Genomic DNA, 16,079 nt, shown 5'->3' on the forward strand with positions numbered 1-16,079 from the left:
TAGAGTGCTCAGCTTAGAAGGTGCTGTTGATTTGATTTCATGATGTATTATACATCTGCTGATGGTGTTAGTGGAAAATAATGGTGGAATTATTTTTAATTATTTTGATTTTGAATAAATTTGATGATAGATTTCATGTGCAAATGTCCATGGTTTTTAATACTGTTGGTTCATAATTTTAGATATTCAACCACATATATATAATTTAGATAATCCACACATTTAGCGCAAAGAACAATCACTTAACATTTAAATCATCAACATTATAATGAACTACTACTGGGAAATATGAATCCTAATTTTCCAGTGTGATTCCTCTGTGAAATTTGTTGTGATTTTATTTTCTGTGCAGAAACATTTGGGCTTGATCATTATGTCAAATTGTACACAAATTGCTTTTCACTGACTGAAATCATTATGTCCTGTAGAATGCAGCAGACACTCATTTTTCAGATTCAGATGCACTGCATGTCTGTTTTTTGTCTCAGTACATGCACAAATACACTCCGCTGCTGAATGCCTTCCCAATACCCTCTCCTCTGATCCCTTTTTCATCTCATGCATATTCAGGGTTCATTTTGTACCATAGCTGGAGAGTGTAGTGGTAAGATCACTGCACTCTATGCAGCAGAGCAGGGTTCAAATTCTGGCTGTGGCCTACCTCCAGTAGGGGTCCTTAGGCAAGACCTCCTTATGCTTACCCTGCCTGCCTTTGTACCTTTTAAGTTGCTTTGGATCAAAGTGTCTGCTAAATGTAACTGTACCCTTTTGCTTTGCTTGGATCTACACCCCTCTATCTAATCCTCTCTCCCTGTCTCCACTCCTCCTGTTCCTTTGTCTCCTGCATGTCTTTCTATGCTTTATTCTTTTCGTATCCTCCATTTATCCTCCAACCTTATCTTCTTCGTCCCATCTACAGACTGTGACTCAGACCTCAGAGTCTGTGTTCGATTGTGGAAGAAAAAAAGTTAGAAATAAAAACCATGCTTCTGAACTTTCTATCCCAGAGGAAATGACCTGACCCACGTCCAAGCTTTTTTCCCCCCTTCTGCAAACTTTTTCAACTGGAAACTAATGCTGTGGATCGAATCCATACAACTCTACTATACGGAAGTTTAGCCACACATTGACATTTCACTACAATTAATACTATTAAACTCTGACATTAAAAACAAAGGAGAAGTTAATATTCTCAGTGATTAGATTGTAAAATCTGTGACCAAAGGTTTTCTTGTCCTGTACTAACAGACATATCAGCTGACTAACATCGTCTCACCATCATCCAAGGTCATCCAGGTTAGCTTTAGATAAAGCAGAATGAAGCTGTTGTATGTGGCTTGATAGCTGAGAAAGGAGGTATTCAAATTATTTTAACTTATTATTGTTGTCCTGTACATGCCAGAGAGTTTCCATTTACAGGAATGTGAGATGTAAAAGAACAGCTGAAACCGTTCTCTTGTTTAGACTTCGCAGACAAACTGTCTGAGCGGGAGCAATAAATACAGGGATGAGTAGGTGTAGTGTGTCATTTATTTACATTGTTTACTGGAGAATAAGAGCCTCATAATGGCCTCATAAATCACCCATCCCGCTTGAGATAACACACGAGTGTATGTGACAGAGAAAAAGAAGCGACTGAAACTCTTATTGTTGGAGAAGAGTTACGACAGCAGGAGATGACGCACTTCTTTCTCTCTGTATTCTCTCCAGGGTCTCCTCTCCTCGTCAGGTGAAGCACTGTGAACCACCAACCCTCTCCCCACCTCCTTTCCCACCCCCTCCTTCTCCCCTCTACCCCCACAGACATCACCCATCACCCACCACCCCAAAGACCCCAAACCCCACCTGCCCTCACCTGCCGTACCCCATCCGACAGTTGCCACTGGCCCTCCCTTTACCCCATGGTGGCCCCAAGGCCCGCCCTCTCATTGCTATTGGCTGTCCTGGCCTGCACGGGGCCTGCGCGCCCCTCGCCCCCCCTGCTGCTCCGGCCCCGGGAGAGAGAGAGGGACTCGGGTGGCGTCAACATCGCCGTGGTCCACTCGGGCTCCTCCCTGCTCCCGGAGACGGCGGTGGTGGGAGGTGCGGGGGTCGGCGAGCCAGGGCTGGGGCCCAGTCTGGGAAACGGTCCAGCAGCAGGGGGAGGAGGAAGGGGAGTAACGGATACAGCTTCATTGGCAGGACCGGCTCCGATGGCATCATTTTCCTCCTCGCCATCATCATCCCTGTCTCTGGCAGCACTTGTGGGAGAGACAGTGATGACGCCATCGGGTCAGGCCAACGTCATCTACCTGGCAGTGAATGAGAGCAGCCCAGGCAGCCTCCTGCTGCAGCTGTGTGAGCTACTGGCCACCACACCACTGCAGGTATATACAGTAAACAGCTACTCTACATTACCCACATGATACACCTCTGGCAGTAATTCCTCAGAACACTACTTACAACAATAAGGTAACATCTGAGAAGGTTTCAAAGATTAAAGGGCCAGATAGTGTAGTGTAGTCCACTATGTGGATGGAGCTTGATCATCTCCACAGGTGGAGATAGGAAAGATTACATATGGTGTATGTTCACCAGAGAGTAGATCTGAGAAATAGGGGACGTGTTCAGCCTGTGGAAAATGTACTCCTAAGTTGAGCTCAGACTTGGACAGTATAAAACGTAAGTAGTCCCACTGAGCTAAATCCAGACAGTGTCTCTGACAAATGAGGTTTGTATCATGGAAGGATACCAACTGAACATAGCTTAGTACTACATATAAGTCTCAGCTACACTTTGGAATACATTTAACATGAAATGAGGGCTGAACATGTCTCCTCTGTCTCGCAACTGCATTCAGAGAGAAGAAACCAAAGTATATAACCAAAATATATTGTTGTACATGTAGGCACAGTATTCCTGAACCAATCCTGTGTAGTTGGTTCATTTTGAAAATATGTACATGTACTGAACACATCTACTGGTAACTCATGCAGACTTACCTAAAAAATGAGTTTGGAACCTTTCAGTAATACTACTGTACAACAGGGAATTAATAGAACACCAAAGCCTCCTAGTTGGGAAACACAACATCATCCGGTCATTACCATGGTTTACTTATTTGTCCCATTGTTGTTTTACAGAACTGATGTCCCTTCACTCAGTCATCTTCATCTTCATTTTGCAGTATGTTCATCTTTTCACTCGTCTATTCCTTGTATGACACTGGTGGATGTCGAGCAGATCCGACAGTTGCATGTGATCATACACAGGTAGTAAAGTACACTGTATGTTGTTCTCTTCATTCATTCATTCATTCATTCATTCATTCAGTGGTAATCTGACCTGTAAAGACCTGCAATACTGAATGAATAATTCTCCCTATGGTAATGATACTGACAGCCAGATCAGAAACCATTTTAAACAGATGAAACCAAGGTTAACGTGTTTCAGAGTCGAGGTACAGTAAGACCAAAGAGGAGGAACTGCCCACAGTGGTGGGGGTGCTGTGGCTTGGTAATATAGCTGCTATAGGAATTGGCTTATTTATCTTCACCACCTGGATTTAACTAAGCAAATAGGTAAGAGCCTCCCATTGGATAATTACTGCATGGATGATTATGTTTCAGCTGGCAACTAGTTATTTAACCCTGACTGATGCAGCAAGTAGTTTCTAATTTCTGAAACAACCATTTTGGAAGACACGTCCTGTTTGGATGGTTGGCTGAGGAAAAGATGTTAATCTGTTTCAGAAGGGTCAAATTATTGACATGCATCAAACAAAGAAAACATCTAAGGAGATTGATAAAACTGCTAAATTGAGTTAAAAACAGTCCAAAGCATTATTAAAAACTGGAAGGACAGTGGGGAACCATCATCTTCAAGGAAGAAATATGATCTTAAATGATCATGATCAGCAATCACTTAAATGTTTGGTAAAATCACATCATAGAAAAACAGTGGAACTCACGTCTATGTTTAATAGTCAAAGTAATGTGCAATGTGAAGGGAACTCAGGGGATTGGGACTAAACAGCTGTGTAGCCTTAAGAAAACCACTTGTCAAAGAAGTAAATTGGGGAAAAATGTGACAAAAATAATGTTTAAAATTTAAAATAAATGACGCTGATGTTTCACTTAGTCCATAGAAAGTTTAAAAAAGGTTAAAAACATAGCTGATAAAAGACTCATTGCTGTTTAATAATAAAGTTAATTGAAATTAATATAGTTTGTTTGCTGTGCACCTAAACGCAAGGCGCTTAGGCGACTACCTAACCCCGAGAGCATTCAGTTGTCGATCTTGACATGTTTGTATTCCTATTGGTTACTTTCCACCTGTCAGTCCAATTAGAAGAGTCAGTGGGCGGGATGTTAGGGAGACCCCGTAGTGTGACAAACAAGCTAGGTGAAAGTTGTAGAAACGTCTTGAGCGTATTTACGCTCATTTCTGAGGTGGATCCAGAGTTTATTAGCTTGTTACTGACACATTATGAATTTCAGAAGGTAAATATCTGTGTGTGTGTAAATTAATACTGTCTCAGCAAGAAACAGCGTTAAAATCAGATGCTAATCGCCACTAGCCTGTCAGTATGCTAACAGTATTAGCATTTAAGTAGCTAATAGCAAAGGTTGTAAGTGGGGGTAAATTAAATAAGCTAAGTAGTACATTTTTTGTACATTAACATTTTGTTGCTTTTAATTTTGAAATCTGATCTATTATTTGATTATATACATGGACTAAATGTGTCATTTGACTTAGGTCTCTTAGGTGGTCAAGTGAATTCATACCATCGCTGTGACAAAACAAAATGGAGGAACCATATTTGAACACTGCTGAAATTCCTACATGATACCATTAAATAAAACCAGATAATGAGGCCTAATTTATCTGCATGAGATTCAAAGGATAGTACAAAGGATAATGGAGAAATAATAGATCCCAACATGGTGGAAGGCACTATCTGTGTATCTGGATATCTAATCTGTGTATAGTTGTCTGTCTCTTTATTTCTACTCATGTCAGAGCAGTGGAAGGGTCTTGATTTAAGTGTCTTAGATCAAAAGTGATATTAACTCTTTTAAGTAACAGTTGCTATCTTATTTCCAGGTCCTGTCTGTAGCCTATTTGCATATCAAATGCTTTCCTGTGTGAATTGAACTGTCAGTTACACTTAGCTTCAATTTGCTTCCCTGAATCGCTACAAGAAAACAAGCATTAAGCCATCAAGTCATCCTCAAATCACTACCGCTCCTCCTCGTATTATCATGCAAAGTAATTGCAAATGCCTGAACTTCATGCATTTATCCTGAACTCAATGCTGCTGACAGTTCCTGGCTACCAGAACCTTCATGCATTATGTGACTTGTTAAGTTCAGCATGTATGCAACAGCCGCACCTGTTAGCAATCTTTGAAGGAGTCGGGGTGGCCCTTAAGCCAGGAGCTTATCTGTTGTTTCTGTGGTGTGAAGCAGTTTAAGCTGTATAGGTACAACAGTCTTCTCCTGACAGCATGCCAGTCCACTGCAAGGACTTAACTCAGATTTTATCTGTGTGAACATTGATTACACCAAGCCGTGCAGCAAATCAGTTCCATTTTTAAAAGCCTCCAGCAGTTTTTCATTACATCTCTAAAAGTCTTTGGAAAGATTAAGTTCCTTCAGCAATCAAGATATTTATTAGCGGATGAAGAAATAATGTCTTTACTAGAACATGAGCTGTTATCTTGAATACTGTGAACAGATTGAGGAGGTATTCATTGTTCTCAAATATTTTACCCATTTGTTCATCCTTTAATTTATTCTCAGGGTTTGCTGCACAGGCACAGGAGCTTTAATGAATAAAAGTCAAACGAGAAGCTTATGAAATTGCATCCCAATAAGGCTGATGTAATGCCTATTGTCTCATGTGCTTTCTTTCATTGTGCAACTTTTATTTTACATCCAGGGTTTGGTATTTGAGGAGGAGAGACCTCCCCCGCCCAATCGGGCTCCTCTGGCCCCGATGCTGGAGTTTGTCTCTGCCCAGACGGGGGTTCCTGTGGTTGCAGTAGGGGGAGGCGCTAGCCTGGGACGAGAGCCACAGGTAAAAATGGATTACTTAAAGTTGCATCAGCACGCCTGTTAATTTTGTTAACTAAAGCAAACTTTGTCTGTGACTTGGAAAAATAAAATGCAGACTGTAAGATAAGAGTAAAGCGAGTGAAGAATTCTCTTTTCACTTCTAGATGCTTTTCTCAGGTGGGGTATCTTTGTATTTCTTAATAAGAAATATTGCTTCAGTGCAGATAACATCTTTCTGTGTGGAGTTTGCATGCTCCTCCTGTTCCTGCATGGGTTTTTTTCTGGTGACTGAATTGTCTTGAAGTGTGAATGTGTGTGTGTGAATGGGTGTCTGGAGGGTCAAACCTGTGACTTACTGACCTACCTGTTCAGAGTGTAGATTAACTCTCCTGAGGGAGAGTCAACAACTCTTTAGTTGTTTAAGTCTCCAGTAAGTTCACTAACTACCTGCTAACTTTGTCAGGATGCTGTTTGGGTCAGGGCAGGATATGTATGATGGATTTAATAAAACCTTTTTGCTGAATTCTGCTGCTTGCTGCAGCTGGAAATGGGTTTGATAAGAGCAGTGAGACTGAGCCAAAAAGCTGCATTGAGATGTGCAGTCCTGCTGAGTCAGGTGGTAATACTCTGTAGGTTTAGTACCACAAGCACCATTATGTGTAGTTTTTTGATCCATTGTAAACGTGAAAATGTGAATAAAAGCAGCTTTAAAATTAGCATGAACCCCTTTATTATATGTATAGATTTACTAAAAACTCATTCTTCACCTCACATTAGATTCTCATCATACTCAAATAATAGAGCTGGAACAGATTTCAAATGTTATGCTCTGGATGTGCCTGTGAGAAACAGGGATGTATGAGAGTTGCTATCTGTAGCAGAAGTCTGTATCTTGTGGTTCTGGTACCAGTAAAGGAAGACTGTAATTTCTTTCTTTCATTTTCCCAGTGCCAAACATTTCAGACAACATTCTGCTCTGACCTCATCAGTGAGCAATAACGAAGAAGAGGAAAATTAAATTTCTTGTCAGAACTGCTCTAGTTCTGTCAGTGCTGCTAAGCTCATCAGCCTCAGAATTGGTTCTCTTTAGTGAGCAAAGGAAATGTGCTTGTTGTTTGATATTTTTAGTGCACAGTTTATGAGCTTTAGTAATTGCAATGAATACATTTTTATATTTTAGCCATATCAGTGCTTATGTGCTGATTATTTATGTGGCAAAGTGCATGATTCACTTGATCATACAGTACATGTAACTGCTGCATCATCTTGTTTTAAATGATCCTGCTGCAGGCTAATTTAATGGGTGTCAACTCTCCAACTGGCTAATTTGTGTGTGACAAAAGGTAATGTTTTGCTGACAGACATTAATGATAAGTAGAACCAGCAAACAAAGCAGTTTAGCATGACAGGTGTGATATTTAATAAGTGGGCCAATTTGTTTTAAGTGGATCTTCTTGCCAGTATAATTTGTTTATTGTAATTTTTACATGACTGTAACTTCAGCTTTGGTAACAAGCGATGCAACACACTGAACTTGGCACTGAACTGCCAGCACTGGTGCACATCATGATAAAAAGCAGCTTTGTTTATGGTGGGAAGTGAGTTTGCTTTGAAGTAGCACAAGGTGCAGAGCTACTTTTGCACTTGTAGACTCAGTATAGTCACTTTGATTAAATTTCTACAATGCTATGTTATGTTGCATCCAACTTTAAATAATAATGCTGGATTTTTACAAAGCCTAATTTATGTACCTTCAGTATTCAAGATTTGTCCATTAAACTACAGGTTCCACACAATAGCAATGCATGAACTCGGAAGGTGACTTAACTTAAATAAGGTTAAGATAAGACTTTATTCACCAGCAAATTTGGTATTATCATTGGTTGAGAGTGTTTTTCATTGAGTCCTTATGGCAATAACCTTCTTCTTTGATGGTTACCTAACCGGCAGGGTATTTGAATTTGGAAAGACAGATAAGGTAACATGCAGATAATTTTCAAAACTTCCAGCAAATGCTTACTTTAGCTTATCTCTTTCCTGTTCCACTGTGGCAGAATCAAATGTTACTCAGGCATGAAAAGCTACGGTTCTTTGCCCTGTGCATTGAGGTTTAACACAAGTAGCATTTTGTCTTGATTTGATTTATATATCTTCATTTGTATAACTAAACTCTAATCAGTTCTTACTTGGCCTTTGGGATGCTTATTCATGCATATTTCCCAATATAGACCAAGAATCATTCAACCTTGTGTCAGCAGTGCTTCTAAAACTGTGACTTGGGACATCACGTCAGTCATTCATTGTTCCTGGTGAGTGCTCACAGGACCAGAGTTCTGGTGGAGTATTTTATTTTAGCTAACTTCTGCTACTTCATGCTACAACACCACTGCTCACTCCCAGAACGTTTGCTCTATTCGCCATTCTCAGCTCAGTTAAAAAAAGCAGACAAGATTGCATCATAATTGAAGCTGATCCTGGTTTGATATTTGACCTACTTCAGTGCAGCGTAACCTGAGGTGAGCCCTGCCAACATGGGGATGCAGCATGCAATTCCCTGAAGTTCCCTCTTTGATCATCTGCATGTACACACAGATGCAGAGTCTGGGTGATTGATTTAAACACACCGTTTGATCTTGAGAAAAGGATAAATAATTAATTGTTAACAACACTGCTGAAAACTTTGGACCGTATCATAAAAAAGCATGTAAGCACTCTCATGATAACTCCTTTCATTTAATTTCAGTGTAAAACGTTGTTTCAGCTTGAATCTGGATGGATTCTTCCATCCTGTTCCTTTTGTTCTAGTTTTAAGAAAAGCCGAAAGAAAGAAAGAAACGATTTCCTCTTTCAGCCCGTTAGTAGCTCATCCCACCAGATTAAAAGTGACTGGAGCAGCAGAGAGGAAGGCTGCTATTGTTTTCTTTCATTGACACTGAAAATCTTATTCAGAAGGCAAGGACTTATTTGACAGCCAGTGAGTGTTATTTCTCTGAGTGTTCCCCTCTAAGTAAAACTGGGGCAGCGAGCCACAAGACAAAAAGAAAAAGAGCTGAACTTGAGGAGAACAGTAAGAACTAGCTTAGACAGCTACTGTATGGATATTACATAACAGGGAGCCTTACGGTATGTAACCAGCAGACTGGTACCCACAAATTACAATAGCACATTTAAAACGATTTGGTAGTACAAATAAAACCATAATGATCAGTACCAGTGCTGGAAACTGTGTAGTAAGACAAAATATTTGACATCTTTATGTTATTGACCTTGGCTTACTTTTTTTAAATTGTGAAAAGATGATGTATTTTTATTCAGTCTATTTCTAGCCAAAGTGGCACATTAACAAATGGTAACCTTTACTGTTTACTGTAAGTTCAGATGGTGTATTTCACTATAAGAAATCTTATAAAACTGCTGATATATTTGGTCAACAAACTCCAAAAAAAAGACCAAAACCAACAATGAAATACAACTGCTCCCTATTACCTGCATTGAAAATCATAAAGTGATGGTTGTTCTTATGTTCTTTTCTATTTACCACAGAAAGTGGAGCTGACATCACCCAGGTTAACTGTAACGAAGCCAGTTCTAGTCATATTAGCCAACTATAGCTGAACACATTATGTTAATGCATTAGCACATGCTATAAAGTATATTGCACATAATAACATGGTAGTATGCCCACAGATAAAAGTTGGATAGCACTGTGTAAATAACTGTTTTAATGAAATAGAATTTCAAATACACAATATATTGCAGCCATTTTGGAATCTGAGGTTAAGGTTGGTGAGGGTCTTCTGGCTTTCCAAGTCAGAATTGGGTCCTGAATTTGTTATTCGTGTCTTTTTGGGGAATATCCCTCTACTTTAATTTGTAATGTACTCATGACTTCATTCATTCTTTCTCTGTATTTGCTTTTAGGAGAGCGGCTCCATCTACCTCCAGTTCACCTGCTCCACCTTGCTCCAGCTCGAGGTCATCTTTGAGGTGCTTGAAGAGTACGACTGGACTGCCTTCTCTGTAGTCACCACTCGTCATCACGGCTACCAGGACTTCCTTGCCATGGTGGAGGGTATGACAGATGGATCGTTCATTGGCTGGGAGAAGAAGAGTGTGGTGATTCTGAATGTGACGGACGACCCTGGTGGAGCACGAACCAAACGGCTGCTCAAAGACAACGAAGCCCAGGTGATGCCAGGAAACACACACGTTGACTTTATTTATTCCTTTAATTTACTTCTAATTTTCACACGTGTCAAAAGGTGAAATTAATTGCTCTCCTGTCAACCTTTGAGTTTCCCCAAAGCTACACTATTCAATATTTAACCTGAGAATTAATTGTTTCTACAACACCTGTCACTCATCTTGATGGGCTGTCTACCTTGAAATTATTTGTTCTGTAGCCCAAGGCTCACGTATCTAACACCTTTAAAGTCTCCACAGGCGCTGAAGAAGCAGATGGGGAATTCAGCAAATTTCTAGTTGGTAGGAGATCTTTGTCTCCATTCTTACTGTGACCTTGTGACTTCAGCTGCTAGCTTCCCCTTGAAAGTCAGAACCTGTTCAGTACTAACCATGTTCATAGAGAAACTGCACTCATCCTAAAAGTATAATTCATTTTATTTATTTATTTATTTATTTTCCAGGCAGTCAGACCTGATGAAGCCTTCTGGGGCAAAACAAAGCTTCTTTAAGAACTTAAAACGTCCGGTTGATACTGAACAGCAATTTTGGGTTCCCAACAAGACCAGTCTCAGATTGTCAACATGTAATCTAAAACAAATAGATGCATAGCTACTGGAGTGAAAGAAGAAATCTCATCTCTTATTGGGTGGAGCAAGAGAAAGTTGAAACAAATGTAAAATGACCAAGTAAACATAAATATCTGTTGTTCATCCAGGTGTCACAGGGTGAGAGGTGGGATACACAGGGACAGGTTGCCGTCACTGGGCTGACAGACAGACAGAGAGAGAGACAGACAGCCACACTAAAGTTCACACCTGTGGGAAATTGAGGGTAACCAATCCACCTAACCTTAACCTAACATGCATGTCTTTGGAAGGTGGGGGGGATGCGGCCGACCCATGGATTCAAACCCGGGTTCCTTTTGCTGTGAGGCGATAGTGCTAACCACTACATCTGTAATGTTTTAAAACCAAATGACAACACCCCTGTGCAATTAATGTAAAATAAATAAATTTAAAAAGTGGTTTCTTCTGTAGCCTGAGGCTCATGTAGCCGACATTGATGAAGTCTTAACAAGAGTTGAAGAATGGTGAATGCAGCCAGTCTCTAGTTTTAAAGAGGTCTTTGCCTCCATTGTTTTACAGTGACCTCATGATTTCTTCTGCTAGTTGAAAGTCACAACTTCTTTGATGTCACAGAATTACCACAGACTCAGATTGGTTACATAAATGATGATAATAATAATAATAATAATAATAGAAAACATCTGGAGTATTTTCCTGACCATAATGCTGCTGCAATCAGACTCTGGGTACGTGGCAGTAAAATCAGGTTCATGGTAAAAATGAGTACCCAAAGAGTCACCCTTTTGTTTTTCAAGATTGTGACATGAACTAATTTTTATGATGTTAATTGTGCTGCAGAATAAAGTATTTAGTTAAACTGACATCAGCAATGTACAGGACATTTTTTGGTAACTCAGGAAAATACAGCAACACAACACTTCACCTGGTGAAAGAGCAAAAACAAACAAATCTTGCCCTTGCAGCTGGTATGAAACAAGTTAAGTTAATGAACTTTGTCAGATCAATAGTAGTGCTTTTTAACAGCTAGAAAGGTTTTGAAGAGGGCTACAGCATCTTACGGTTATAAATTGGCCTCTTATTTACAGTAAAAGCCTCACTTAGGGGTTAAAGGAGGACACCCTATTAATTTACTCTGAAATCCTGGGGGACTGCTTATACAGCACACACACACACACACACACACACACCATCGTGCTCACCTGGGAGCTTTGTAGTGTAGCTGCAGTGAACGGTGAGCTGTTCTCCTGAAAGCCTTTGCTAAGTGAGCAGTGCTTCATCCTGTGAGGAAAAGTAGCGGACACTTGATTTGTTTAGCTTTAGGTCAACTTTTCTGATCTTCAGTGGGATTAAGATCGAGATATTCTTTTTCTGTGTTATAGCTGTATTTCATAAACACACAGACGAAGTCCAGAGGAAATGGACAGTAAAGGCAGAATGGGCATCACTTGTGATCACTGTTAGATGATGATTAGCTGTTGTCTAAAAACAACTGATAAGATGGTAGAACTACAGTGTTGGAGACAGGGCATGTGCATGTATTAACTTATTAATTTACTTATTTGGGACACAATACACTTACCTGCAGAGAAACTTGCCTTCTGTCCTAAATAGGAAGCATGTTTAACACTTCACATTTGATAGGTGGGATGGAGTTCTCAGCAGAATCTGCTCTGTCTCTCTCCCTTTTTATTCATATTCATTTCTTGTTCTCCACATCGTCAGCATAAATGACCTTTGTCAAAAGGTAGTCCACGACAGGGAGACAGAACGAATTGGAGAACTAAAGTGGACATGATGTAATGTAGTGAAACAGCATGTTGAACTGTGAGGAAGTGAATCATCTTTCTTTTAGGCTTTTGATGTGGGGATGTACACTTTTACTATATATTTTGCACCTGCACACATTAGAAACTAGTAAGTATCAATACGACATTATTCTGCATTAGTATTTTAAACAACTATAGTTGCTCATTAGTTCATTACTCAGGTTTCTAAACATGCAGCCTAAAGATTATTTTAAACCTTCAGGTTGATGCAGGTTGAGGCGCCTTTCATTTATTTTTTAATTGCAAACTCATCGATATATAAGGGACAAGAAATGTCAGGAAATATCAGGTGGTGCTTCAAACTACCCTTATATCAATCCACATTAATGCTCCAGCTGAGAACCAAACAGCTGCTGTGAATGCTGCACTATTACTAAATACGCCACTCTGAAATGTCCACACCAACAAAGAGGAAACGGTGTCAGTGATGCACAAAGTTTTTGGACCCTCTCCAAGGATTTTTTATTTTGTCGCCTTCTGGGTATTGTGTTGCTCACTTCCAGGGTCAGCATCATTCATCTAAATTTGGTATTTTAAACAACAATATGAGCACATGCCCTTGAAGAAATAGCTTATTGCTTCCGTATTTGCTATCCTGCCTTAAAGGGCAATGTGCTTTGGAAGCAGCCGCAGTGTCGTTTCACTCTTCGACTGGAAATCCAGCTAGTTTACCATCGGCTGGTGTGATGAGAAAACAAAACATCTTTGGTGTTAACTTTTATGTTATGTGCTCCCAAATCAGTTTCTTAAGAACGGAGGAGAATCTGGGTTCTAAATGGCCGTAACACCAAATGTCATTATTTTTATTATTAATACAAAGTTTCAGTTGATTTTTTGTTTTGTTTTCTTTATTTTATCTACATTTAAATCTATACAAGTCTAAAATGTAAAATAATATATAAAATATAAATAATTAGTCTTCAAGAGGAAAAGCTGAATTGAATTGATTAAAACAAAATCATTATTATGATGTAACTGATGTTTTGTTATCATACAATACTTTAAATTTGCTCAAGAAAACACAAACCCTAGCTTAGTTTTTGTACGTTTAAAGTGAAAACAAACTTTGTATGTTTCAAGGTGTTTTGGTTTGGCTCTACAGGTTTTTACTGTGCAGCTCTTGTGCCAGAAGACCTGACAGTAAATTGCCCTCCATTGTACTCTGATCCTGCCTGGTTTCTGTTATTATGTAGTGTTGCTGACCTTGTTACTAGGCTCTTTTGAAATGCTGCTGGCGTGGTGACATGCCAATTTCTGTATAATCCCTCCATGATACTCTCTTTTTGATGGGAAACCAAAGGCTACTGTCTCATAATGTATCTATAGTGCAGGTTTAGAACTGAATGGTTTTGTGAATTGGACGAGCCCTTCACTGTGAGTGTACGATTAAATCCCCTCCTCACACACTCTCTCTCACGATGTTGGAATCATTGATTAAATTCATTTCAGCCTTGTCTGTGCAGACACAGAAAACTGTTTCCGGCTGAGATCTTTCTTTACTGCTCTTCTCATCTCTCTCTTTCATCCTCACTTTCTTTTGCTCCTGTTCCCTCTCCCATCATACATTACCATATCTCACCAACAGACAGTATCTGGATGCAAATGATCTGTATTTCATTTACACCTGAAATTAAAATTAGCCCCCATTGCCCCGAAAGAGTTCCTCTGCCCATCGCAAAACATAAATTTGTCTCCTCAGCTGACAACTTTATGTCGCGGCTAATGCAAAATTATTAATCTTACTTGTCGTTTATGCATAATCTCAGAGGCACCAGGGAGGCTGCAGTTCTGCATGGGCCATTTATTTTACTTCAGAGCTTGCCTTTGCCAATTAGCATACCGCAGGCATGAGCTGCTTGTTGTGACCAGTACGCAGTGCAGCAGGTGTGTTGTTTTATTTCTACATGTCTAAATCATTTAAGTTAATCATTACATGAGATCAATGCCATGACAAGCTGCTAAGCAGTGCAGAAACAGAATCTAATTGTGAGTGCTATTTCTTTTTTTTTTACTTTTTTCATACAGCTTGTGATATTAAAGTGTCAGACAGTAGCTCTGGTAGTCTTTGGAAGTGGTTTTGATGACATTCACGTTATAGGCATTTCACAGCTGAGCTTAAATCTGCCCTGAAAGGCAAACCAAGCTAGACTGGGCCTTGTGTCACTTATCATGTTATAGACATGGAATTATATTTTCAGATTAAACAAGTGAGTAAGACAAGAATTCGATCAATCAATACTACCATTTGAGTCAAGTACCAACTGCTCAGTACAAAAAGGAATTGAAGTTCAATATCCAGCTCTAGACACTGCACTGAGCTGTTATTTTGTTTCATTGAAGCAAATCAGCAATAAACTTCCCTGCAGTCTGAATATAAACGTTCCATATAAAACCAGTGTTTTAATTGGCACAAAATAAGTGTTCCCTTATGAAAATAAATAACTGTAATCTGTTAAAAACATGACATTGGATCTAACAAAAATCATTAGTGGCATAAAATTAAATCAAATCCTAAATCCTATTTCCCAAATCAAATCCTGTTTCTTTATGAAAAGATTATTTTTATATGTGGATGTTCACCATTTCAGGAGAGTTTTTTCATTTCAACCTGAATGTTGGTACTGTTAGAAGCTCTGTCATAATAAAATATGAAGACCCACTGGGATCCAAACGAAATGTTTTCTTCCAAAATAAGATGTCCAGTGTTTGAAAAATTAGACCCCTGCGTTAACAAAGTGCTTGCACAAAATTATAAAACATGATGTCTTTCTGTAGGCAGGCAGAAAGCAGGGACTGGAGTCTTTATTTTAAACATATAGAGTGACAGACTTGATGTTAAATCTGTATGTAAAAAGGTCTAAATATAACCTGACTGCTCAGATATGATTGACAAGGATTTGGCTTTAGTGTAGACCTCATGCCAACCATGATCCGAACTCCTGTCAGCTGAGTGGGAAGGATCGGCGTCATCTCGCCATCCTCTGACGTGAATAACACTGTGAATGTGACGATCACTGCTGGTATCAGTGTGTTTCAGTTTTGACTAATTTCAGTTTTATAACTTCGCCAATTGTCTTAGAAACATGCCGTGCAAATTTTCATCAAGTGCTTCTCAGATGAGTAATCATCTGTTCCCTCTGCATCAACCATGTGTGCACGCAATATAAGACGCATACACACTTTCTCACTCTCCTCGTTTCACATTTTTTATTCTCACTTTGTCTTTTTAATCTGACTCTCCCCCCCACTCAGTTTCCCCATTTTAATAATGTATGAAAGGGAAACTCGAGCAGACCAAGAGGCACCATTCTTCAAGTGCAGCTCACTGTGTTAAAAAAACAATGAAAAAAGAGAAGCATTAATGTGAAAGTGCATCAGTTTATCGATGTAAAAAATGATGCATGGATCCATAATTTTAAAGGAAACATGAGGGGATTGTTGGA

The 16,079-nt window shown here is 39.5% G+C and overlaps 1 protein-coding gene across 1 annotated transcript in view; it reads left to right on the top strand.

Moving 5' to 3' along the window:
* Window positions 1–2,166: 2,166 nt before the first annotated feature.
* Window positions 2,167–16,079, top strand: part of grin2da (glutamate receptor, ionotropic, N-methyl D-aspartate 2D, a) — a 95,735-nt gene continuing 81,822 nt past the window's right edge. Inside the window, exons 1-3 of the mRNA XM_026347286.1 lie at window positions 2,167–2,366; window positions 5,923–6,060; window positions 9,960–10,226. Coding sequence (XP_026203071.1) covers window positions 2,193–2,366; window positions 5,923–6,060; window positions 9,960–10,226 — 579 coding nt within the window. The 5' untranslated portion in view covers window positions 2,167–2,192. The remainder of the gene's footprint in view (window positions 2,367–5,922; window positions 6,061–9,959; window positions 10,227–16,079) is intronic.

Source organism: Anabas testudineus, chromosome 11 (genome assembly GCF_900324465.2).
Source record: "Anabas testudineus chromosome 11, fAnaTes1.2, whole genome shotgun sequence".
Classification (NCBI taxonomy): domain Eukaryota; kingdom Metazoa; phylum Chordata; class Actinopteri; order Anabantiformes; family Anabantidae; genus Anabas; species Anabas testudineus.